Source organism: Tachysurus vachellii, chromosome 2 (genome assembly GCF_030014155.1).
Source record: "Tachysurus vachellii isolate PV-2020 chromosome 2, HZAU_Pvac_v1, whole genome shotgun sequence".
In the NCBI taxonomy this organism is placed as follows: domain Eukaryota; kingdom Metazoa; phylum Chordata; class Actinopteri; order Siluriformes; family Bagridae; genus Tachysurus; species Tachysurus vachellii.
In genome coordinates, this window is record NC_083461.1 from 26,114,414 (window position 1) to 26,140,090 (window position 25,677).

General features: G+C 42.9%; 1 protein-coding gene across 1 annotated transcript; it reads left to right on the forward strand.

Moving 5' to 3' along the window:
- The first annotated feature begins 388 nt into the window (after window positions 1-388).
- On the forward strand, window positions 389-25,131 carry abca1a (ATP-binding cassette, sub-family A (ABC1), member 1A). The gene is made up of 50 exons (XM_060864051.1): window positions 389-545; window positions 1,841-1,946; window positions 2,807-2,900; window positions 3,876-4,017; window positions 4,345-4,463; window positions 7,009-7,130; window positions 8,244-8,435; window positions 9,225-9,314; window positions 11,723-11,963; window positions 12,217-12,356; window positions 12,861-12,977; window positions 13,076-13,270; window positions 13,460-13,665; window positions 13,772-13,948; window positions 14,046-14,268; window positions 14,437-14,658; window positions 14,753-14,957; window positions 15,080-15,193; window positions 15,291-15,465; window positions 15,541-15,672; window positions 15,793-15,932; window positions 16,022-16,159; window positions 16,420-16,652; window positions 16,744-16,816; window positions 16,902-17,104; window positions 17,190-17,238; window positions 17,342-17,458; window positions 17,574-17,722; window positions 17,798-17,922; window positions 18,005-18,103; window positions 18,328-18,517; window positions 18,598-18,692; window positions 18,831-18,863; window positions 19,079-19,181; window positions 19,340-19,414; window positions 19,584-19,753; window positions 19,859-20,036; window positions 20,141-20,256; window positions 20,357-20,501; window positions 20,622-20,745; window positions 20,855-20,984; window positions 21,069-21,189; window positions 21,285-21,347; window positions 21,426-21,532; window positions 21,679-21,820; window positions 21,947-22,081; window positions 22,372-22,475; window positions 22,718-22,810; window positions 22,912-23,155; window positions 23,581-25,131. The coding sequence occupies exons 2-50, from the start codon at window positions 1,881-1,883 to the stop codon at window positions 23,719-23,721; spliced, it is 6,807 nt and encodes a 2,268-aa protein (XP_060720034.1). The 5' UTR covers window positions 389-545; window positions 1,841-1,880; the 3' UTR covers window positions 23,722-25,131.
- Window positions 25,132-25,677: the final 546 nt, after the last annotated feature.

Consider the following 25,677-nt stretch of genomic DNA (forward strand, 5'->3'; position numbering starts at 1 on the left):
TTCTACTTATTATTAGTATTATTATTATTTTTTGGTTGTCTGCTTTTATCCACATACTGAACTGATCTATAAAGTGAATCACCTGTATGAGACAAAAGAGACAAAAAACCTGTATGAGATCTGCAGTGAGTGTGTTGTTGAGGAGGAGGAGGAAGAGGAAGAGGAGGAGGAAGAAGGTTATTGTCGGTCATTTAACTCATATAAACTTATTATTTTACACATTATAGATATAATATTTATGCTGTCACACACACACAACATATATACAATGCGTTTTACAGAGTGATGTGTGTGTGTGTGTGTTACCGGTTTAAAGGGTGTTTGGGCTGAGCACGTGCCTAGAGTCGGTTTGACCGCGAGTTACCCCGCCGCTTAAAGCGGCAACATCCACCATGCTATAAAAGGATGGAGAGCGAGAAAAACACACACGCAGCGCGTAGAGACACCTAACGGAGTAGGAGAGATTACAGTGTGTGTGTGTTTTTATCTCCTGTGTGAAGGATTTATTCTCCTGCAGACTGTAAACAAGGCTGAAACACTGAAAGGTGAGGCTTTGTGTATCTTTGTGATGTTTGTGTAGCTTTGTGTATCTTTGTGATGTTTGTAATGTTTGTATAGCTTTGTGATGTTTGTGTAGCTTTGTGTAGCTTTGTGATGTTTGTGTAGCTTTGTGATGTTTGTGTAGCTTTGTGATGTTTGTGTAGCTTTGTGTAGCTTTGTGATGTTTGTGTAGCTTTGTGATGTTTGTGTAGCTTTGTGATGTTTGTGTAGCTTTGTGTAGCTTTGTGATGTTTGTGTAGCTTTGTGATGTTTTTGTACCTTTTGTGCAGCTTTGTGATGTTTGTGATGTTTGTGTTTTCATGTGAAGTTCAGTTGATTTATCAGTATAAAGCTAAAGCTTACAGAAACCTGGACTGTCTGCACTCTCACTGATCACACTGACATTTGTGTGTGTGACACTTTTAGATCTTCAGGTTTTGTCTGAATTTGTTTGTTTTATTTGTTCATGTTTCAGTGCACACACTAGTTCACTATTCTCATGATGACTTTAATCTAAATTAAATGTAATATATTTTTGTGTTAAAATGAAGATGTGAAATTAAGAGAACAAAGACAGAGTGGAAGTGAGAATCTGCATGAAATGACCGACAGTAACCTCCTCCTCCCTTTACTGAGAACACATCAACTCTCTACACACACACTTACACACACACTTACACATACACACACATACACACACACTTACACACACACTTACAAAATCTGTTCATATAAAAATAAATATAATGAAAATAAAGAAACTGAGAAAGAATGTATTAAATAAATAAACATGAGAGAGAGAGACAGAGAGAGAGAGAGAGAGATGTGTAATCAGCTTTAATTAAGTCAGTGTTTTAAAGGTGACCAGGTCATGTAACAAAATGTCTAAAGCTTTTTTTATCATTTATTATTTAAGACATCTGGTGTAGATAATGTAGTGGGGAAAATGAAGAAAAACACAACTGAGAACAAAGAAAACTGTGCTGAAAACAAACAGGTGCTTTCATACTCAGACACATACACACACATGTATGTGTGTGTGAATATATGTGTGTGTTCTGGTCACTGGTCTCTGAGCCTCGGCTGTAATATTGACTTATTTGAAGCTCTGTGTTGACTTTGTGTCACATTGAGTGTGTTCTGAATTTGGATCTTGTCCCTTTGCTTGTCTTGTAAAGTCACTGTGAGATCAGAGTGGTGTGAGATTTGTCCAGCAAATAGGAAGCACTGACATGTTCTGGGCGTCTGGTGCATGAATCTAAATCTCTTTACATTCAGCTGCTCTCGTGATGTCTTTCAGGTCCAGAGTGGAGTCAGGAGCAGAGAGACGCCGGGGTAAGATGGCTTTCTCCACTCAGCTGGGTTTGCTGCTGTGGAAGAACTTCACCTACCGACGGAGACAGACCGTGAGTTTATTCTTTCACTGGGGTGGATTATTTTCCTTTAACAACACGTCCCCAAGTGTTTAATCCCAGATAATGTCTTGGTGGTTAATGCAGCAGTAAACACACCCCATTAACACAGAGAGGTCGTGCAGCAGGGGCTTAGCTTTGGGGTGAAGCTAACAGATGTAGAGAAGCAGCTGGGAACAAACTGATGAATAGAGAATTGTCTCAAACAGCTGATGGGATCAGGAACATCTGAGTCCAATAAATCCCTGTTACTGAGAACCTGCTGCCATTTCAGACAAAATGTAATCTATGAAAAATGACAAAAAAAGGCTGGATTTCAAGTAACAGTGAAAAATAAACATCTGACTGTTTTAGGTAGTAATTTGTGTAGAATTTTGAATCAGTGAACTAATTAATATCAGTAATGTTTTAACATAAAGAGAAATGGCGTGAAATCTGGAGAAGCTCGATGCTCTGTGTCACTGAGAACATTTTCACTTCACTTGTGAGAAACCACATCAAAGCTGCCTTCAGTTCACAAGATACAATAAATAATCAATCAAGATTTTTGTTCATTTGAGGATCAAATCTCACACATCATCACAATAAACTCAAAAGCTCAAGTTAAGTTAAAGTGATATTGTGACTGGATCTCTCTCATTTAGTTATTTATTTATATCTTAATGCATGTATTTATGTTCTCGTTACTACTAAAGCAGTGTGATATACAATCAGCTGTAAGAGGAAGCTCATCTTTAAGCACACGCTCCGACAGAGCAGTGAAGAGTTCGTACTAAATGATAGATACTCAACTCATATATGAAATAAATGTTTGAACTTTTAAACCCCTAAAATCCTGATGTTTTGTGTCTCAGATCCAGCTACTGGTAGAGATCATCTGGCCTCTCTTCATCTTCTTCATTCTGATATCTGTGCGACTCCACTATCCTCCGTATGAGCAGCATGAATGTAAGTGACCTTTGGTGCTTGTTCTGTAAAGCAGTTCTGAGAAGCACACAGTGTTTGTGGCTCTTCTGAGATCTTGTGCACCATCTGGTTTCAGCTGAACCTGCAGTCATCAGATATTACACTGAGAATCAACACGTGAAAGTTTCTGCAGCTCACAAGATTTTAAGAGATTAATAAAGACATAATTCAGTAGCGTATCTAAGACACATATGTGTTTTAGAGCTTATTTTCATTCTGATAGTAAACTTGTAATAAATATCATTTTCTTCTTCTTCTCTGATCACGACGACTCTCACGCTGGTCCATGTTTAATCCCATCTCCCTTTATTGAAATTTTGAATGAACTGTAGGATTATATGAGAATAAACAAACTGCATGCCTGAACATCTGGATTCCGTACCTGAGTGAACGAGTTGAACAGGTTCCAGTGTGATCTGTTTGCATTAACCTGAACTTGTAGCTTGAACTTGAGGTGTTTGCATCAATCCACTGTTTGCTTTGTATGGACCATGGACCAAGTCTTAAAACAGGTCAAGGATGTCAAAACAGCTCCATGAAGAGTTCACAGGTGACTCAGTGGCCTGAATGAAACCTGACTCTACTGCTGTACATGTGAAATGTGTGAGAAAGAACGACGGTTCAGTTCTGTGTTCGGTTCCGTTGACTCCGGCATTAAAAATGACTCCACGAGATTCTTCATTCCTTCCTTCAGTCTTGAGCTGTTTTTTTCAAATAGTTAGAAAATGATGTCATGTATAAATCCAGGCTGGATTGTCAAGTGCAGCCTAATAAACCTGATTAAACCTGTTCAGTGAGCTACACAGAGCTGCACAGGTCCAAACCTCACGTTAGTATTTACTTTAGCAGTATCGGACTTGTTAACACACTTTTTCGAGCGCTTCATCACTTCATACAGTTGGAACATTCTCTGATATAAACTACACACCTCTGTTTGTTTGTGTTGTGCTTTTTCAGGCCACTTTCCTAACAAGGCCATGCCTTCAGCGGGCACTCTGCCCTGGGTTCAGGGAATCATCTGCAATGCCAACAACCCCTGTTTCCGCTATCCCACCCCTGGAGAGGCCTCTGGTGCGGTGGGCAACTTTAACAACTCCATGTAAGACCACCATCATTCTACAGTCTGTAACATCTCCACAAGAAGATCTGGAGCTTTGATCTTGTACTATAATGTTGTTAGAGATGACGACAGATTTTAGACTCTTCTGATGGATGTTATCTTTACTGAAAGGAAACTCTGCTGCAGTCAGACTCCATTACAGATCTAGTTCCTTCTCATTGCTTATTAATTAGTAATAAATTTTTATACTGACTGCATTAAGATTATGTTGTATGAATAAGTAGTTCACAGAGACTGCGACATTGAGCTGATCTTCACGTTACTTCAGTGTGACATTGAGACATTTTATTGTCCCTGTACTCACAGAATCAATCGGCTTCTCACCGACACCAAGAAAATCCTCCTCTACAGCCAACACGATAAGAGTTTGGAAGGCTACAAAGGACTCGTTCGATCTCTGAGGAATCTACAGAATAACGCTGCAGGTTGGTCAAAAACAACACCTGAGTTTAATCAGCATGTTCCTGTGTGTTCTGAGTTATTATCTGTATAAAGCAGCGTAATGTGGTCATTACACCACTCACCCATCTGTCTGAGCTCATACAGGAGACATTTAGAGCTCAGTGTTATCTGTCACGGCCACACTTTGGTCACGGCCTGATAACCAACTCTGAATACAGGGAGACCTCTGCCTAGTGAGATGGGTGCTGAAGTCTTCTCTGAAACACACACACATACAGACACAAATACACACACACACACATACACACACACATACACATACACACACATACACACACTCACATACACACACACATATACATACACACTCACACACACATACATACACACACACATACACAATCACACACAGACACACACTCACACACACCCCTCCAGCGGGTTTACAGTTTATATATCAGCAGTTTTCACATTCTTTACTTTGTTTCTCTTTAAAAGGCCTTGAGGTTCTTAAACAGGACACTGAGCTCCGGGACACGACGCAGATCTGTAAACAAATGTTTTAAATCAGGTCTAAATTCACTAGTTTAGATTAATATTCATTCATTCATTTACTCATGTTACTTTATGTCCTGTAAAGCTGCTTTGAGACAATGTCCATTGTAAAAAGCGCTATACAAATAAACTTGAATTGAATTGAAATTAACTCATCTTCTACCACTTATACCAACTACCTCGGGTCACAGGGAGCCTGTGCCTATCTCAGGCGTCATCGGTCATCAAGGCAGGATACATCCTGGACGGAGTGCCAACCCATCGCAGGGCACACACACACACTCTCACTCACTCACGCACTCACACCTAGTTTAGGTTAACATGATCATGTTAATACGTTTTTGCTTTTCCATGCAGGTTCCAGGAACCTTTTTCTGATCAGGAGCTACATAGTTACATCACACAGACACACACACACACTCCTACACAGTACATATTAATATCAGTATATTTAGGGCTTGAGCACAGAATGGTGCGAAGCCCTATTGTTTTTCCTCGGGAGTATTATTATGTTGGCTTTGTAGAAGCCAACATTCTGTTTTCCTATTTCAGCTTAGACAAAAATGTATAAAATTTAATGCAGCCTTTCGAGCCACATGCACCAAATATGGATATGTTGTAGAACCTGGTCTGAAGTTTGTTGCTATTACTTTTCTAAGCGATCTGAGTACCGGTACTTCCGGTACCGGGTCTCAAAATGGCCTTTTTTCCCATAGACTCCCATTATAAAATTTGTAGGTTTATAACTCAGCAAGCTTTCGAACTATCTACACCAAACTCGGCCAGCTCCTTTAGGGTGATACTCTGAACAAAGTGTTAAATTGGTGTACCGACTGGCCTTTGGGTTGTGCCGCAGCCCCGCCCCCAAAATATGCAAAATCAAAAAACTTTACAACATGGACATGTGACATATCAAAACACTCAGCACAATGAGGGGAACTTGCTCAGGAGTATTTGGATGATGTCACATGCTGGTCTCCACTTCTCTCCAAATGTTTTGGCACCCTATATTTCTGCCCACTTGCCTCCAAAAGTAACACTGACCCTTATGTCCACTTGCCTCCAAAAAGCACCGGCCTTTGCGAATACTTACCTCGTCAAAGCCAACATCAAAGTTTGTCGCGACAAACTTTACAAATCTAGTTATTATTATTATTATTATTATTTATGTATTTATTTATTTATTTATTTATTTATTTATTTATTTATTTATTTATTTTTCCCCCACACATTGGCCAATTGGGGTCCCTTAACATGCTCGAAAATTCTTGAAATTTGGCACATACGTCAGAGTCGTGCGACGCCAGGCTCGGGCAAAGTCTGGAAGTGCCCCCTGTAATGCAAAAACAAACATTGGTGCACAGATCAGGCAATTATGTACGCACATGTATGAGAGTTGGTACGCATATAGATCTCATCGACCCGAACAACTTTCGCGCTCTAAACTATGAGCTCCGCCCAACAGGAAGTCGGCCATTTTGTTTTATAAGTGCATGCGGTGAACTTTTAAATACTCCTCCTAGGGAATTCATGTGATTGACATCAAACGTGGTGAACATGATGCCGAGACATTGCACTTGCTAGACCCGAGGTAGTTCAGATAAGCGGTAGAAAATGAGTGAGAGAGAATTACTAAACAGTTAAATACTTTCTAAATGAAGTAGTTTAGATGGAACTCACTGTCTTCCCTACAGAAGAATACAAATCAGAGGGAATTGACCTACAGTAACCTCAGTCTGGCTCCAAATGGTCTTTCTGGAATGTTCTGCTGTTGTCTACAGAACAGAGTCTCAGTGTCTCACTGGCTTTCCTGTCTGTCCTTTCTGTCCTCAACACCACACTGTGTTTTTATTGTCATTACAATCTCTGCATTAATATATGTCTGATTACTGAGAGTCCACCGTGTCCATGAGCTCTAGCTGACACAGTTAATTTATTTAGAAGGATTAAAACAATGAGACCTGTGGATTTAAATCTGTTTTATTTTTCTTACTTTTTTATTTATTTTTACAGGATTTAAGTTGAAGGACTTTCTCCGTGATAATGAGACTCTCTCTGAGTTCCTGGAGCAGAACGCAACGCTGAGCAAACACGCTGTGCAGCAGATAGTGGAAGCAAACGTCAACCTGGAAAATGTAAGAGCGGATTTTACATTTCATTTTCATACGTTTCCCTGTTCGCTTTGTTCACTCAGGCTTACGTATCAAAACAGACTTCATGCCTTTGCTTGTGTCAATAAAATAAGGAGTTATAAAGTGTGTATTTTATAATAAACTCTGAACTCAGAGCCCTGTGGCTGGTTACTCCTCCTCCTGTACGTACATGACCTCTCTGTTACACAAAGATCAACACCTGAGGCAGATAACACACATTTCACTGAACTGTCACGAGAAAACACACCAGGGATCAGGACAAGGGGGGAGGGGAGGACGAGGGGAGAAGAGGACGATGGGAGAGAAGGATAAGGGGAGGAGAGGATAAGGGAGAAGAGGACAAGTGGAGAAGAGGATGAGGGGAGGAGAGGAGGAGGGATGGGAAAAGGGGCGGACGAAGGGAGAAAAGGGTGAGGGAAGGAGAGGATGAAGGGCAAAGAGGATGAGGGGAGGAGAGGATGAAGGGACTAGAGGACGAGGGGAGGATGAGGGGAGAAAAGGGTGAGGGGGAAAGGGTTAGGGGAGAAGAGGATGAGGGGATGGGATAAAGGGAGGAGAGGATGAAGGGAGGAGAGGACGAGGGGAGGAGAAGATGAAGGGATGGGATAAGAGGAGGAGAGGATGGGGTGGAGAGGGCAATGCAGTAAACAAGGGGAAGCAGAGACTGCAGTTACATGTTAAACTTCCACAGCACGGCCTCCTGAACTTCCTGAACCTCCTTTACAGTTATGTTTCACATCATGACCGCTGGAGCTTCATTTAACATTCAAACTGAATTAGCATCAGATGAAACAGAGATGAAAATATTACTCAAGAACTTGATGAGGCTAAAATATTATTGAAAAGGTTCTAGAGATCCAGGAGCAGGAACCTAAAAGTTCCCCCAAACTCATGAAATGAGACGCTCACACACAGAGACGACAGCTGAAGTGTGTTCTGTTTGGGACAGAGTTATTTCTGTAGCCTTGAGAGAAGGACGAGAGAGTAGAGGATGTGGTACAGAACATTCTCTCTCTGTGTCTCCACAGCAGAGCGTGAAGCTCGGCACAAAACCTTGTGAGGTGAATGATGAGTGACACATGATTATCTCCACAGGTGCTGATTAAAGGGTTCGGGGTGCATCTGAGAGATCTGTGTAACACCACCTCACTGGAGGAGTTTGTGAACATCGCCGATCACAACGTCTCAGAGATGACGCAGAAAATCATCTGTCAGGCGCCTGCTGATTGGCTGGACAGTGCCGAGAGCCACTTCCTGTCCAACCTTGACTTCCTGAAACCTATACGGGTGAGACGTCTGCACACACACGTGACCAGCAAAACTGGAGCAGACGGTTGTTGTTCAGGTGTTGATTAATTCTCTCTAGCAGCAGCTCTGAATGTAGCGCAGGTTTACATTAATGCATTCACTCTGATACCTTATGGTTTCCATAGCAACAGCTCGTTCACACGGACGTGTACAGCTCACACTCCAGGTTAATGATGGTGTCGCTGGGACGCTTCTGTCTCTCATAAATTAGACTTTCTCTTTAGGCTGTAATAAGCTTCATTACGTTTATCACAGGAAAGGACATGATTGGTTTCTCTTACCATAAACATAGAAAAATGAAATAATCTAAACATTTATTATTTTACCCGTAATCATGAACGTGAGTGAATTCTGGGTAATATTTCTGTTATGCACGCTTTGTGTAATGATCATGAGAAACCACTACATCACGTGAATCCTCACAGAGAGAGCGCTGTGCTTTAGTCACGATCAGAAGGCATTGTGCGTGCGTATGTGTGTGCTTGTGTGTGTGCGTGTGTGTGTGCATGTGTGTGTGAGTGTGTGTGAGTGTGAGTGTGTGTGTGTGCATGTGTGTGCGTGTGTGTGTGTGTGTGTAGAATAGGAACAGTGAGCTCATAGACTGTAAATCCATGTTTCTTAAAATAGTGTAAAACTGTGGTGTTGTGATTGTGTGTTGTAAAATCCAACACAATATTAATGCTTATTTTCTTCCATAACAAACCGAATGATAAACTGATGAATGTTCTGTGATTAAACCCGTCTGACTGTCCTCATGTCTCCGAGCAGAAGGACGTCAGATCCAACCCTAAAGTGGTCCAGGACGTGTCTCTGGCCACAGATACCCTTCTGGAGAGTCTGGGATCTTTGGCTGTTGAGGTGAGAGCTCCTAAAAATACCCCTCCCCCCTCTGGACACTAAATGAAACAGCAGTCAGAGAAGCGATACGCCCGGTTCATTTTCCACTGTGTACAGTATGTAGGTCAGAAGCAGAAGTAGGACTGAATTACTTAATATTTTACTTACAACATCTTTTGTCTTATAATAACCTGTAACAGCCTCAGAGCATCTCTACACCTTCATCCTCACCTTCACACCATGGCAGGATGTGAAGGCCACCACATCATCCTGCCATCACTGACGTCACAATATCACTAGTGCAGCTCACGTTAGTTTCACCATCCTGATTTCAGACGTTCCTCGTTTCCCACTCACTTATCTAAAGCTGAAGATGTGATTGGTTTTAAACTGTTGAGTTTAATTTTTTACATCACAGCTTGAATTTGTATGTGATGTGATGTAGCTCCGCCCACTAAACAGTTTTGAAGAGAAGTACATCGGAAAAAAATCAGGTTTTGTTCTTAAATTATAATTAGAAGCATTTTCTGGTCTGTTCTGTGGGTCGGTGTTCCTGTGGGACTCACAGGCTCTCAGCAGCTGACGGCAGGAGGAAGGGTTTGATATTTCCGACTGAATGGAGCTCAGGGTTCTCTGGCAGACGTTTCTCAGGCGTTTGGAAACCGGAGCCGAGTCAGAAAGTCATGAGTGATTTACTGAGCCTCAGCCGCTCTTCTACAGTTAAACAGCTGAGCTGGCTGAACACCAGGTCACTCTGAGTCACGTGTTTATCTCACTATAACACACAGAAAGGCGGTGATTGGTGTTCAACGGTAAAAATATTTCAGCTGTGTCACATGAAGCAGTGACAAAGACATCGTAATGTCAGCTTTCAGAACGAGAACAAAACAGAAACAATTCCTCTGCTTCAGCTTCTCTTTTGTTCTCACGCTTGCGGTTTTTAGCGCTCGTTGAACTACAGTAACCCCTGGTGAGGCTGCAGGACGAGAGGTTACTCCAGGTCGTTCCAGGCTCCTCGTGTTCCTTGCCTCTTGTTTGCGTGGCTCTGCCTCGAAACAGAACACAGTGTTTACAGTAGCTGATATTTGTGGTTGGATCTGATGGCCTGCAGCTTCTGATTCAGCTTTCTGAGTTGAGTAGGTGGGATTGTGTGTAAAGAGAGAAGCATCGTCACAGAGAAGCGGCCGGTTGGGACGGAGAGGAGGAATGAACACTGGAGCATTCAGTTTCACTCATAAACACGAGTGAAATCAGGAAATGTCTTTATGTTTTAATCCTCAGCATTAATCAGAGACCTCAGTGGAGTGCTTGAGATGGTATCAGTTTAAACCTCCGCAGAGTTATAAAAAAGCTCAATTTTTAGATATGTTCCTCTGTGATAAACGTCTTTCATTTAGTTTTTTGGTTCTCCTTGAGGAAGCAGCTTGGTTTCCTAATGTGCAGCTTGACCTTGAGTAACCTCTCAGACGCTCATTATTCACATCACAGTAAAGTACCGAAGACCTAAACGCTTCTGTCCTCAGTCCCTTCTGTCCTCACTCCCTTCTGTCCTCACTCCCTTCTGTCCTCATTCCCTTCTGTCTCCAAACACTCAGGACTTTAGCTTTTCCTCAGCAGAAAGACATACAGTAACACACACACACACACACACACACACACACACACACACATATATACACACATATACACACTCACTCACACACACACACACACACACACACACACACACACACACACTCGCACGCACACACTCACACACACACTCACACACACACACGCACTCACACGCACTCACACACACTCACACGCACTCACGCACTCACACGCACTCACACACACACACACTCACACACACACGTAAGCTTCGATAGCATCTTTTGTTGTTTCTTGCTTGGGGCCTGAGAATAACCCTGTTATTGCTCCTCACTCAGTGGCTCCACCTTCAGACCAATGCTAGATTTGTTATTGCACAATATTCCACTTACAGCCCCAGGAAACTGCCCAAATATGTCACTATAAGATTTCTACATTTCTACTCCACACTTCACTCTCACCCATGTACTGATTTATGTAATTTCTATGATTTTAATACATATGATGTTTGTGTCAATGACAAATTGACCATTTCATAACGTTATTTGTCCACAATGTCCTGTTAATTCCCTGTATGATTAACTTTTGTAAAAAGAGATAAGAGCTGACAGTCGAAAAAAGGATAAAATGCACAGAACTAATAATATTTATTATTTAATTTAACAGAAGTGTTCTGTACCGTAACGTTCACTCAGTACACAGGTGTGGTGGATGTTAATCTCCAGTGTGAGGAGAACCTGGTGTTAACATCTCACCTGTTTTTCATTATTAACACCGATACGGTTTATCTCTCATCTCCGTGTCCCTAACGAATCATTTGTGATTCTACCTGTCAGCTGGTGAGCATGAAGAGTTGGCGTGACCTGCGGGAGGAGATCCAGTTCCTGACTAGGAACGCCACGAACTCACCCAATCACGTGTACCAAGCGGTGTCCCGCATCGTGTGTGGACACCCAGAGGGCGGAGGCATGAAGATCAAATCCCTCAACTGGTACGAAGATAACAACTACAAGGCCCTGTTCGGTAACCATAACGACGGCGACAGCGAGCCCGTATCTGCCTACGATGACACATCTAGTAAGTTTTCACTCAGAATATGAGTTATTATACAGCAGTCACATCTACAGCACATCTGCATTAATTACAAATAATTAGTTAATAATAACTAATCTGATAAATAATATTTTTATGCGTGGACTTTCAGTGTATCGCTGACGTAACATGAGCTGCTCCAAACCAGCCAGAGTGAAATTATAATAAACTGTAATGAGGAATTTCTGCTGATGTGATAGTTGTTCAGTAGGAGTTTTTTTCTCTCCTGCTCCTTCAGCTCCATACTGTAACAACATGATGAAGAATCTGGAGTCGAGTCCCATCTCACGCATGATCTGGAGAGCGCTGAAGCCTCTGCTCATGGGGAAGATCTTATACACACCTGATACACCTGCCACTCGCAGGATCATCCACGAGGTGTGACTCTGTCTGAGTCTCAGAGAATTAATACACTTTAACATGTGAAGTTTCTCTCTAACTCTCTCTCTCTCTCTCTCTCTCTCTCTCTCTCTCTCTCTCTCTCTCTCTCTCTCTCTCTCTCTCTCTCTCTCTCTCTCTCTCTCTCTCTCTCTCTCTCTCTGTCTAACTCTCTCTCTGTCTAACTCTCTCTCTAACTCTCTCTCTCTGTCTAACTCTCTCTCTTTCTAACTCTCTCTCTCTCTCTCTCTCTAACTCTCTCTCTCTAACTCTCTTTCTCTGTCTAACTCTCTCTCTCTAACTCTTTCTCTCTGTCTAACTTTCACTCTCTCACTCTCTCTCTCTCTCTCTCTCTCTCTCTCTCTCTCTCTCACTCTCTCTCTGTCTAACTCTCACTCTCTCTCTCTCACTCTCTCTCTCTCTCTCTCACTCTCTCTCTGTCTAACTCTCTCTCTCTCTCTCTCTCTCTCTCTCTCTCTCTCTCTTTCTCTCTCTCTCTCTCAGGTGAATAAAACGTTCCAGGAGCTGGAAGTGCTGCGGGATTTAGGAGGAATGTGGGAGGAGATGAGGGTGAAAGTCTGGGACTTCATGGAGAACAGTGAGGAAATGGATCTTGTGAGAGTGAGTTAACTGTGATATAAAGTCCACAGCACCACACAGTGCTCAGTAACAACAATTTGAGGAGAAGGTTTTGATCGCATGACGTCTTCTCTCTGTAGACTCTGCTCCAGAATAATGCCAGCGCTCAGTTCTTTAACGCCAGGCTGAAAGGAACGGACTGGCGAGTGGAGGACATTTCACAATTCTTGTCTAAAGCCTCTGAGGATACCCGGCCGCTGGGTACAGCGTACACATGGAGAGACGTGTTTAATGAGACAGACCAGGCCATTCTCACCATCTCACGTTTCATGGAGGTAAACACACAGGTTTATATTCTCTCGCTTCTGCGAGGTGTCTTGATCCGGATCAAGGAAGGAAGTCACTATTGTTATTTGAATTAAATTTAATGTTGAATAAAATATCAGCTGCACTACATTCCCTGGTCACATTCCTGCTTTCTACATGTTTTCCATGCTCCTAAATTTTTTTCTGTCACTCTTCAGTGTGTGAACTTGGACAAGTTGGAGCCGGTGTCAACTGAGGAGCGTCTGGTGAATAAATCCGTGCGGCTGTTGGACAGTCGCAAGTTCTGGGCCGGGATCGTGTTCCCGGACATGCAAGCCGACTCGTCTGAGCTTCCTCCTAATGTCAACTACAAGATTCGCATGGACATTGACAATGTGGAGCGTACCAACAAGATCAAGGATGGGTAAGGAACTGTGCGGTTTCTCTGTCAGACATCAGGACCAAAACCTAAATGACCAGCTGTTTATTTTTGACTTATTTCGGCTTGTAAATGTTTACTTTACATTCAGGTATTGGGACCCTGGTCCTCGTGCTGACCCATTTGAGGATCTGCGCTACATCTGGGGAGGATTTTCATATCTGCAGGACATTATCGAACACGGGATTATTCGGGCTCTGACAGGCAGCAAGGAAAAAACTGGAGTCTACCTCCAGCAGATGCCGTACCCATGTTACGTAGATGATATGTAGGTTTTCACCTTTTACATTAATGCTTGTAATCGTCTGTCTTCGTGTCATTTAATCACACGTGTTGTTCTCACGGTCTCTGTGTGTGTTGTGTAGTTTCTTGCGTGTGATGAGTCGCTCGATGCCCCTCTTCATGACGCTGGCCTGGATGTACTCAGTGGCCATCATTATTAAAGGCATTGTGTATGAAAAAGAGGCACGTCTGAAGGAGACCATGAGGATTATGGGATTGGATAACGGGATCCTGTGGCTGAGCTGGTTCATTAGCAGCCTGATCCCACTGCTCATCAGCGCCGCCCTGCTGGTCCTCATTCTGAAGGTGTGACTCTGCCTCATCCTTCTACAAAAAAACAACATATCACTATTATATGATAGATTAATTTATCTACACTGGATAGGAAACTATGCCATGACAATCTATCATTCATCAATTAATAGATAAATAATATAAAATAATTAAAATGAAGGTAATCTCTCTGCATTACAGATGGGAAACCTTCTGCCCTACAGTGACCCAGGCGTGGTCTATCTCTTCCTGGTCTCCTTTGCCATCGTCACCATCATGCAGTGTTTCCTGATCAGCACGCTGTTCTCTCGGGCCAACCTTGCAGCCGCCTGTGGGGGCATCATCTACTTCACCCTGTACCTGCCCTACGTCCTGTGTGTGGCCTGGCAGGACTACGTCGGCTTCGGGGCTAAAGTGGTCGTGGTGAGTGGTGTGTAAATCTGAGGAAAGGTTTTTATAGGATTATCACTAGACCTTGAGAAGATAACTTGTCTTAATTACCGTCTCTGTCTCTCAGAGCCTGTTGTCTCCGGTGGCGTTCGGATTCGGTTGTGAATACTTTGCACTGTTTGAGGAGCAGGGAACTGGCATTCAGTGGGACAACCTACTGTCCAGCCCCATGCAGGAGGACAACTACAACCTCACCACCTCCATCTCCCTCATGCTAATAGATGCTGTACTGTACGGCATCATGACATGGTACATTGAGGCTGTCTTCCCAGGTAATCCCTCTGGTTTCTCTGGTTTCAGTTCATTCAGCATTCATGTGTTTCACAGCTGATAATTCAAAGTCATGATTGGTAAGTGACTGATGCTCTGCTGCCATCTTTTAATTCTCTTTAAGGTCAATACGGCATTCCCAGGCCATGGTATTTTCCCCTCACCAAGTCTTACTGGTGCGGAGAAAAACATGGATGGACGACAGCTTCCACCACCAACAAGAAAGAAAATTCAGAAGGTATTTATAGATATCTTCTATGCTGTAGGTATTTATAGCTCTTTGTTCAGATAAATAACTGTTATTTATAAATCTATATGATCTGGTTTTCCCACAGCCGTGTGCATTGAAGAGGTACCAGCTGATCTGGAACCTGGGGTCTACATCGAGAACCTGGTGAAGGTGTACAGACATGGCAACAAACTGGCAGTAGATGACCTCACTCTGGGCTTCTATGAGGGTCAGATCACATCCTTCCTGGGCCACAATGGAGCAGGAAAGACCACCACCATGTAAGAGCAAGGGACACAGACAGGAGAATTTAAACGTTTATCTTCAGTTCTTCTGATTGATGATTTTCCCCCCAGGTCCATTTTGACTGGCCTGTTTCCTCCCACATCTGGCACTGCTTACATCATGGGAAAAGACATCCGTACAGACCTAAGCGCCATCCGTCAGAACCTGGGAGTGTGTCCTCAGCACAATGTCCTATTCAGCATGTACGTTATTATAGAGCTAGTTCTCCACCACGCACCAACTATCAGTTTGATGTTTATCTCTAAACCCAATGAAGCTCTGACTAATATTTGTTCTGAAACTTATTCTTGTTTGGACTTCAGGTTGACAGTAGAGGAGCACATCTGGTTCTATGCTCGACTGAAGGGCCTGTCAGAGGAGAAGGTGAGGTTTGAGATGGATCAGATCATTACAGATTTAGGCCTTCCTCACAAACGCAAATCTCGTACCAGTCAGCTTTCAGGTAAGTACATGTGAATGATCTAAAATGCTCAAAAATCTGCCCAGTGGTCATTTACATCATTAGCATCACTGACGTTGATTGTATTACAGGAGGAATGCAAAGGAAGCTCTCTGTTGCTCTGGCATTTGTCGGAGGATCAAAGGTTGTGATCCTGGATGAACCCACGGCAGGGGTCGATCCATACGCTCGCAGGGGCATCTGGGACCTGCTGCTCAAGTATCGTCAAGGTACAGGAAGTACTTCTAACCATAAAGTCTGTGTAAGGTGGTGAGCAGCAGGACACAGTCATAAACTAATTCGAGACTCATAATCAAAGTTTAGAGTGAGTGAAGTGAGGCAGTTAAACCAAAGTTATCCTGTGTTCACATCTGGTTATATTAAATATTTATTTTTAACCACATGAATGTGAAATGTTCTGTTTGTTCAACTTTCCATGTTGTAACCCTGAATCAATCAGACCATTTATATGGATTTTCACCCTCCTCAGGTCGAACCATCATCCTCTCCACTCACCACATGGACGAGGCTGACATTCTGGGTGACCGCATAGCCATCATCTCTCATGGGAAGCTGTGTTGTGTGGGATCCTCCCTGTTCCTGAAGACTCAGCTGGGCACTGGATACTACCTAACACTAGTCAAGAGGGATTTTGACCTGTCTCTGAGCTCATGTCACAACTCCAGCAGCACCGTGTCCTATTCCAAGAACAGTCTCAAGAAGGTTTGTGGTCAGAAACCAGTAGCAGTGCTGTAGAGAAAAGTGATTCATGTTTAAATCACTGTGTAATAAATGAATCATTTTGTTCAAGCAGGATGACAGCGTTTCTGACAGCAGCTCTGATGCAGGCCTCGGAAGTGACCATGAAAGTGAAACTACCACCATTGGTAAGATATTAACATAACATATCAGAACTTCTGCTTTGTGGAAAAAGACCTTACAATATCTAGTCTTTAATGTTTGACCTTCCAGACATCTCCCTGATCTCCAACGTCATCTTCAAGCATGTTCCTTCAGCCAGACTGGTGGAGGATCTGGGCCATGAGATCACCTATGTGCTGCCTTATGAAGCAGCGAAGGATGGCGCCTTTGTGGAACTCTTCCATGAGATTGACGATCGCCTTGTCGACCTCGGCATCTCCAGCTACGGCATTTCGGACACCACGCTTGAGGAGGTAAGTGAACGCAGATAGGTAGATAAAGTATCTCTGCCATGATAAATGTGACAAAATTATAACCAGGTTCTTCTCTGTGGTGTAGATCTTTCTCAAAGTTGCAGATGATAACGGAGTTGATGCTATAACTTCAGGTAAGATCAAACAGATTTCATCCCCAATCAGAATATCATCACTCAACTGAAGACATCTAGAACATACAATGATCTTCTCATCAATTCCAATTTCTTGCTCTAGATGGCACTATTCTTCCAATAAGGCATCGTCGGCATGCATTTGGAGACCATCAGAGCTGTCTGAAGCCCTTCACAGAGGATGACAGCATTGACTGCACCGATTCGGATGGTGACCCAGGTCATCAACAGCACCTCATTAGCAGCATCATATCACAGATTACATTCTTAACTGAATGTTGGACAGTTTTCACAAGGTGAAGGTGTTTATTTGTTGTGTTTGTCTGCATGTACAGAATCCCGTGAGACAGATTGGTTAGGAGTCTCTGATGGAAAAGGCTCACACCAGGTCAAAGGCTGGAGTCTGAAGAGGCAGCAGTTTGTGGCTTTACTCTGGAAACGCTTCCTATATGCCAAACGCTCTCGGAAAGGATTCTTTGCTCAGGTGAGTTAATCATCTCATTTTTAAACTTTACACAACTTTCTGAACCTTTCCCTAACCCACATCTGCTGCTTCCAGATTGTCCTTCCGGCTGTGTTCGTGTGCATTGCCCTAGTCTTCAGTCTAATTGTACCACCTTTTGGAAAGTACCCAAGCCTGGAGCTGGAGCCCAGCATGTATGAGGAGCAGTACACCTTCATCAGGTAAACACCTGAACCTTAAGCTACAGACCTAAAGTATACAAAATGAACCAACGTCATACTGAATTCTTGTATTTTACCTCAGTAACGATGTGCCAGACGATGTGCACACTAACAAGCTACTTGGAGTGTTATCAGACAGACCGGCCTACAGAGGGCAGTGTGCAGAGGATGGGACCCCTGGGTGAGTGAAATCAAAAGAAATCAAGGACAGTAGGCACCTTGGTATGTCTGTGAACAAGGTCTGACTTTTACATAGGTTTGAAATTCTGATTAAAGACAATCAGCTATAAATTACTAAGCATATTTGTGATGCATTTATTTAACCTTGCCAAAGGAAAAGCACATCGTGCAAGTGGTTCTGACTTTTAATAAAAGAAAACTGTTAAACTATTCTCTATAAAACAGACATGGGTCGTGTCAAATAAGAGAAAGCGACTGGACTGTTCCTGAGATTCCCAAGACCATATCAGACATGTTCCAGAACAGAAACTGGAGCATGGAAAACCCATCACCTCTGTGTGAGTGCAGCTGTACTGAGAAGAAGAAGATGTTGCCAGATTGTCCACCAGGAGCAGGAGGTCTGCCTCCACCACAGGTACAAAACAACAAGGCTAATGACGCTTTGTTTGTGTTTAATAATGAAGGCTTTTATAAAACCTTTCTGTTTATTTGTAGATCAAAGTCAGCAGTACAAACACACTGCAGAATCTAACTGGGAGGAACATCTCCGACTACCTGGTGAAGACGTACGCACAGATTGTTGGAAAGAGGTGAGGAGAAGAGTAAAGGAGTGACCCTGAGTCACTCCTTAAATGTGGCTAATGTGTCTAAATGTGTAAATGTGTCTAATGTTCTAACAGCTAATAACAGCATTTTAACAGCTTTTCTTTTCCACATTTTTTTTGCAGTTTGAAAAACAAACTGTGGGTGAACGAGTTCAGGTACTTCATCCAACAACTTAATATATTTAATAGTAAATAGTGAAATGGTTTGTTGTACAAATTAGATCAAATTTCCATAATAGTTCCTATTGAACATAACTTGGTCATGTGGAAGGTTTTCTGTAGACATCATACAGGCATCTGTCTGTCTGTCTGTCTGTCATCACTGCATGCAGTCTGGTAATACATTTTGTTCTCTCATTGGCTGTTCACAGATATGGTGGATTCTCATTGGGTGCCAGAAGTTCACAAGACCTGCCTTCAGATGAGATCTCCAAGGTCATCTCTCACATGCGGACTCGCTTCAACTTGGAAAGAGTGAGTGTGTAGAAATAGTTGTGCTGTTTTTCTTTCTTCAGTGTTTTATGGTGTTTGTTCTGGATTGTTCATTAGGGATAAAAACCTTAACCCAGATTTCTGTAAAGCTTCTTTTGTTTGTGTTCAAATGAATACCGATCTCTTGTTGTTGGGAACAGGGCACTGCAGCAGACAGGTTTCTGGGAGGTTTATCGAGCTTCATCCATGGTCTGGACACCAAGAACAATGTCAAGGTCTGTGTGGTTTATGGAATGCTAAGGGCAACATGGCGAATCATGTGTCTGATTAATAGATGAATGAATCCAAAGAACATCTGAGAAACTGTAGCTCAGAGTATTGTGCTCTGTCATGTTTGTGAACTAACCAGATGAATTTCCACCATCTTCTCGTCTCTATGTGCAGATCTGGTTCAATAATAAAGGTTGGCACAGCATCGCTGCTTTCCTCAACGTGATGAACAACGGTATCCTGCGTGCCAGCCTTCCTGCCAGGCTAAACCCTGCTAAATTTGCTATCAAAGCTTTTAACCACCCCCTGAACCTGACTAAAGAGCAGCTCTCTCAGGTGGCCTTGTGAGTAAACTCTTCCTTGTTAGCTCAAAGCTGAACCTTTACATATGGAGCATTCAGTTCTCTCTTACTTCCATCTGACATGGTTTTTTTTTTCTTTTTTATCAGGATGACCACCTCAGTTGATGTTCTGGTCTCCATCTGCGTCATCTTCGCCATGTCCTTCGTCCCAGCTAGCTTTGTGGTCTTCCTCATTCAGGAGAGAGTGAATAAAGCCAAACATATGCAGTTCATCAGCGGAGTTCAGCCTTTCCTCTACTGGCTTGCAAACTTTGTGTGGGATATGGTGAGAGATCACTTTATATATGTGTCACTATTATATCACTGACAGTAGTGTAACGTGCTCTGATACGTTATTGTAACCCGAATCTTCTTGTCTTCCTCTTCCAGTGTAACTACATCGTCCCTGCAACCCTCGTCATCATCATCTTCGTCTGCTTCCAGCAGGAGGCCTATGTCTCTTCCACCAACCTGCCTGTCCTTGCCCTGCTTTTACTCCTTTATGGGTAAATTCTAGGTTTAGAGCGATATATTCCTGCTGCTTGCTCTTAGACCTTTATTTTCTCTGTGAGGCTAAAGTCTGCGTTGTTGTGTGTCTCTTTACAGCTGGTCCATAACTCCTCTGATGTATCCAGCATCGTTCTTCTTTAAGATCCCCAGCACGGCCTACGTGGTCCTGACCAGCGTCAACATCCTCATTGGAATCAACGGCAGTGTGTCCACCTTCGTCTTGGAGCTTTTTGGTGGCAACGTAAGTGTGGATGATGCGTAGATACACTTACGGTAGAACTACAACATTGTTGTAAACACATGACTGATATATTCTGCTGTATTAAAGTATAACTGAACCATCCGACGTGTCCTGATATAGGAGATTGGCGGCATAAATGACATTTTGAAAAATGTCTTCCTGATCTTCCCTCACTTCTGCCTGGGACGTGGGCTGATTGACATGGTGAAGAACCAGGCCATGGCTGATGCTCTGGAGAGATTTGGTAAGGTTTGCTCTACTGGTTTAGTTTAGGTTTGCTTCAGAGCACCTTGGCTTGCAGTTCTGTGATGTTCTGGAGGTTTAGAAATGATTTTTATCATGTGGATCCTCAGGTGAGAATCGGTTCCGTTCTCCTCTGGCATGGGACATGGTGGGTAAGAATCTCTTCGCCATGGCAGTGGAAGGTGTGGTCTTCTTCTGCATTACTGTGCTCATACAGTATCGCTTCTGCATCAAGGCCAGGTGACTCTTCAGGTCCTCAGTGAAGAGATTTCTTATGTGGTTCTTTCTGTTCTCTGTGTGCTGATTAAACCTTGGTGCCTGCAGAGACATTAGTGCACAGCTGAAGCCGATCAGTGAGGAAGACGAAGATGTGGCCAGGGAGAGGCAAAGGATACTTGGTGGAGGTGGACAGAGTGATATCTTGGAGCTCAGACAGCTGACCAAGGTTCAATTCTTTCAGCTCCTCCTGCAATGCATGTATAATGTAAATAAACAGTAAAGAGCTCTGAGCAATAATGTGACGGTGTGACATTCTCGCAGGTCTATAAGAGGAAGCAGAAGCCTGCAGTGGACCGACTGTGTGTGGGAATTCCACGTGGAGAGGTACAACATTCTGCAAGCTCCAAAAATTGTGTTCTTCCATGAAATCTGTGATATTAAATGTGATGTTTCTCTTTACAGTGTTTTGGGTTGCTTGGTGTAAATGGTGCTGGAAAAACCAGTACCTTCAAGATGCTCACTGGGGATTCATTCATCACGAGCGGAGAGGCTTATTTAGCAGGCAAGAGGTACGCAAGAATAAACCCTCTGTATGCTGCTGATAGGCTAAAATAATCACTGATGGCTTTTATGTATAATTGACACCTTCTGAATGTAGAATTCAGTGACGGTGTGATTTCTATTACAAATAACCTGATTCTAATCCCTGCTTCAGCGTGCTGACGGAGATCGATGAGGTTCATCAGAACATGGGCTACTGCCCTCAGTTTGACGCCATCAACGACCTGCTGACCGGCCGAGAGCACCTGGAGTTTTACGCCATTCTGCGTGGAGTCCCGGAGAAAGAAGTGTGTGAGGTTAGTTCTGCACGGGCGATGGATTTTGCAAACAGTCTTTGAGACTTTTGGAGTACTTGAGCTCGTGGTCTGTAGAGCATCATGCCATGTTTATGAACTCTCTCTGAAACGTGGTGCTGTTTGCAGGTGGCCGAATGGGGGATCCATAAGCTGGGTCTGGTGAAGTACGCAGACAAATCTGCAGGAAGCTACAGTGGAGGAAACATGCGCAAACTCTCTACGGCCATGGCTCTGATTGGAGGCCCACCCATGGTGTTCCTGGTGAGTGGAAACCAGACACAACTATTTAATGGTGTAAGAAAATCAGAACATCTAGATGAATCCTCCACATTCAGCTCAGGTCCAGGGTTTGGGGGTCTTTACCTGGCTTCCAGAAATCAGACTGTACCCCCTACCCTGTGTGTTGCCCCTTCTCTTGCTCTTTGCCCCTCTTTAACTCCCAGACACTGTCATGATGTCCTGATGATGGACAGACCCACAGTGGGACCCACAGTGACCAGATTCCTGAGGTTTTCTGTGCATTTATGAGTCGTTCTGTTGTTTTGGAACAGGATGAACCCACAACTGGTATGGATCCTAAAGCACGACGCGCTCTGTGGAACTGCATTCTCAGCATCATTAAAGAGGGACGTTCTGTGGTTCTAACCTCACACAGGTGGGAAGGAAAAGATCATTTATACTCTGGAGTCAATGGACAGAATGTTTTTATTAGAAATTAATTGTTAATTAATAAGTAAAAGAATGAAATAATGTAAAGACTTATTATACTGGTTTCTGTAGGATTTTTAAGATTGTAATTTCATGGTTCAGTTTAATTCAGTTTGTATTTAATTAAAATGATTTTTTTTAAATAAAGCAAAGTACATTTTACGTTTCTGTTCGTTTTATTGGGAGCAGTATGGAGGAGTGTGAGGCTCTGTGCACTCGCATGGCCATCATGGTCAATGGCAGGTTTCGTTGCCTGGGCAGTGTTCAGCATCTAAAGAACAGGTAGGAACTAATGGGGTCATTGTTCTAGTGTCCTGTGTTTCTGTTGGGTTCTTTGCGTGTAGCTCCTACAGAGCAGTGGTTGATCAGTGTTCTTTGTTCAGGTTTGGTGACGGCTACACCATCATCCTGCGCGTGGCTGGTTCTGATCCTCGGCTTGAGCCGGTGATGGAGCTGATCGAGCACGAGCTACCCGGCAGCACGCTGAAGGAGAAACACAGGAACATGCTGCAGTATCAGCTTCCATCGTCACTCTCCTCACTCGCTCGGATCTTCAGCATCCTGTATAAGAACAAAGACCAGCTCCACATCGAAGACTACTCTGTCTCACAGACCACATTAGACCAAGTAAGAGAGCGGATGGGTTCTGAATGAAATGCACTTTAGTTTCATTCTTATAAAAGTGCATTTCTTTGTTTAAATTTGTAAACAAAAAATATTGAATGGAAAATATTTGATAAGGAAGTCATTTAAGTGAGCTTCAGTTTCTGGGTCTGAGAGAACTCCTTAACGGCAGCGTGTTGTACATTACAACGTGTTAGACCATTTTAGATCCCTTTGTAAAGCCGGTTGTTGAGAGACGCCTCATGGGATGTTTTTCTCTGAGAGTGAAAGCTGGGTTTTAGATAAACCTTCAAACTTCTAGTTCTATGTAGATCTAAATGTTCTATGTAGATGTCGACACCTGAACAGAGAGACTCAGTGGGTTCTCAGTGCAGTTATTCTGTAATTCATTATAATATTTAACATGAATCTCTATTTTTTCTCTTCAGGTATTTGTCAATTTTGCCAAGGACCAAAGTGACGAGGACCACATCAAAGACCTTTTCGTAAACAAGAGCGATGCCGTGGTGGACTTCACACAGCTGGATGCGTTCCTCGTGAGCTCCAAAGCGCAGGAGACAGTGGTGTGATCCATCAGAACCTATGACAGTGGACAAAGGTTCTGAGATCCACTTTTAAAGACTCTAGTTTCATTTTGAATATTTTTTAGTACTTTTTTTATGATTTCAGTGGTGTGTGTGCGCCCAGAACAGGGCTCTGGATCTCAGACACATTACTGAAACAGAACTCAATGCAAATCAATGCAAAGACAAAAATCCACTGCGATGTAGACGAGCTCGAGCCTGGTGCCGCTTCTCCGCATCACAGAGTTAATGTGTGTGAAAAAACTTGAAGCTTGAATAGTATTTTTACAGACGTTCTTTCTAGGGTTCTTCACAGTTCCACTCAGACACTGCCAGTCAGACGTACGATTCAGGGTCGATCTTCATCTCTCTTTCCAGCTCGAGTCAGAGTCAGCGCTCTCTGCATCAGTCCTGATCTCCTCGTGACATTTCATTTGATTTTGTTGTCCAGCTGTAACAGGAAGTTAAGACACGAGCTTCTGGCTCACAGAGAACATCTGATGTGATGTGTTTAGGTGTTGCATGCTTTACAAACGAGCTGCACAGAGAACCGACGTTCTCTAAAGCATGTTCTTGAGAGTTGTGATGTTCTGATGTCTGGTGTTACATCATTGGTTCAGTTTTTGTAAAGAATTTTAGAAAAAAGCTAAAAAAAAGAAAACAAGACAAGGTTTTTGATCAATATTGTACAAATGTCGATGCATTTTGTGCCAAACGGAGAACTATGTGGAGTTTGTTGGATATTTTCAGCATGGTATCCTGCACGTGCTGTGGACGGTGATGTTCATGCAGTAAAGTTCTACACGTTTGACTTTAATAACGAGTTTTAATCTAAACATTTCTGTATCTGGCTGCGGGTCATGTTTCGTGTGCAATTTGTACAACAGCCACATGCAAAATTTACAATTGAGGTTAAAACTCAGGATGTTATTCTTTCTGTAATTCAGAAACTCTTTGAACCTTTTCACTTCTCTTTCCTCCAGCATCAGACATCCTGTTAAACCTGGTGGATTTTTCAGGCCATTTGTTGCCAGTCTGAAGTTAAAGCTGTGACCAAAAGTGCCACCAAAACATATTTGGTGCTTTATGACTAAATTCCGTTACAGTAAAATTCCCTTAAACCAAATGAAATGATATTAAAGCTATGGAGTTTAATTTAGAGAGTATTAACCTGTTTATCATTGGTCCAACACAGAAGCACTTTATAGGAGTCTCTGCTGAACTGTAGGCTTTTTTTTGTCCTGGACATTTACACTTATAAAGTTTCCTAAAAAGGCTGTTGTTCTTTGTTTAACCGGAAAATAAATTTTCTCATCATTTTCATTGTGTTAAATTATGTGTTTACACTTTAAGTATTAAAACCTATATTAATGTATTTTCTGTACTTATATATGAATAAATCATTTTGTCTTTGAACTGCATTTGGGTTCATTGATGGAAATGGAATTTACACCATCATACTGTTTATTTGTAGCTTAACAAAATTGAATAAAATATACTTTTTTTATGTACAAACTGTATTTATGTTGCGGGGGGCACGGTGGCTTAGTGGTTAGCACGTTCGCCTCACACCTCCAGGGTTGGGGGTTCGATTCCCACCTCCACCTTGTGTGTGTGGAGTTTGCATGTTCTCCCCGTGCCTCGGGGGTTTCCTCCGGGTACTCCGGTTTCCTCCCCCGGTCCAAAGACATGCATGGTAGGTTGATTGGCATCTCTGGAAAATTGTCCATAGTGTGTGATTGTGTGAGTGAATGAGAGTGTGTGTGTGCCTTGTGATGGGTTGGCACTCCGTCCAGGGTGTATCCTGCCTTGATGCCCGATGACGCCTGAGATAGGCACAGGCTCCCCGTGACCCGAGGTAGTTCGGGTAAGCGTTAGAAAATGAGTGAGTGAATGAATGTTTTTAGGTTTAAGAGTTGTTCTATTTGCACAAGCTGAAAAATCTTAACCTTTAGCATCTCT

What these genes read in the sequence shown, in the direction of transcription:
- abca1a (XM_060864051.1), top strand. Translation starts at nt 1,881, where the DNA reads ATGGCTTTCTCCACTCAGCTGGGTTTGCTGCTGTGGAAGAACTTCACC. An exon ending in CCTACCGACGGAGACAGACC is followed by an intron (nt 1,947 to 2,806) that starts GTGAGTTTATTC and finishes TTTGTGTCTCAG; the next exon opens with ATCCAGCTACTGGTAGAGAT. An exon ending in GGAAAGGATTCTTTGCTCAG is followed by an intron (nt 17,723 to 17,797) that starts GTGAGTTAATCA and finishes TGCTGCTTCCAG; the next exon opens with ATTGTCCTTCCGGCTGTGTT.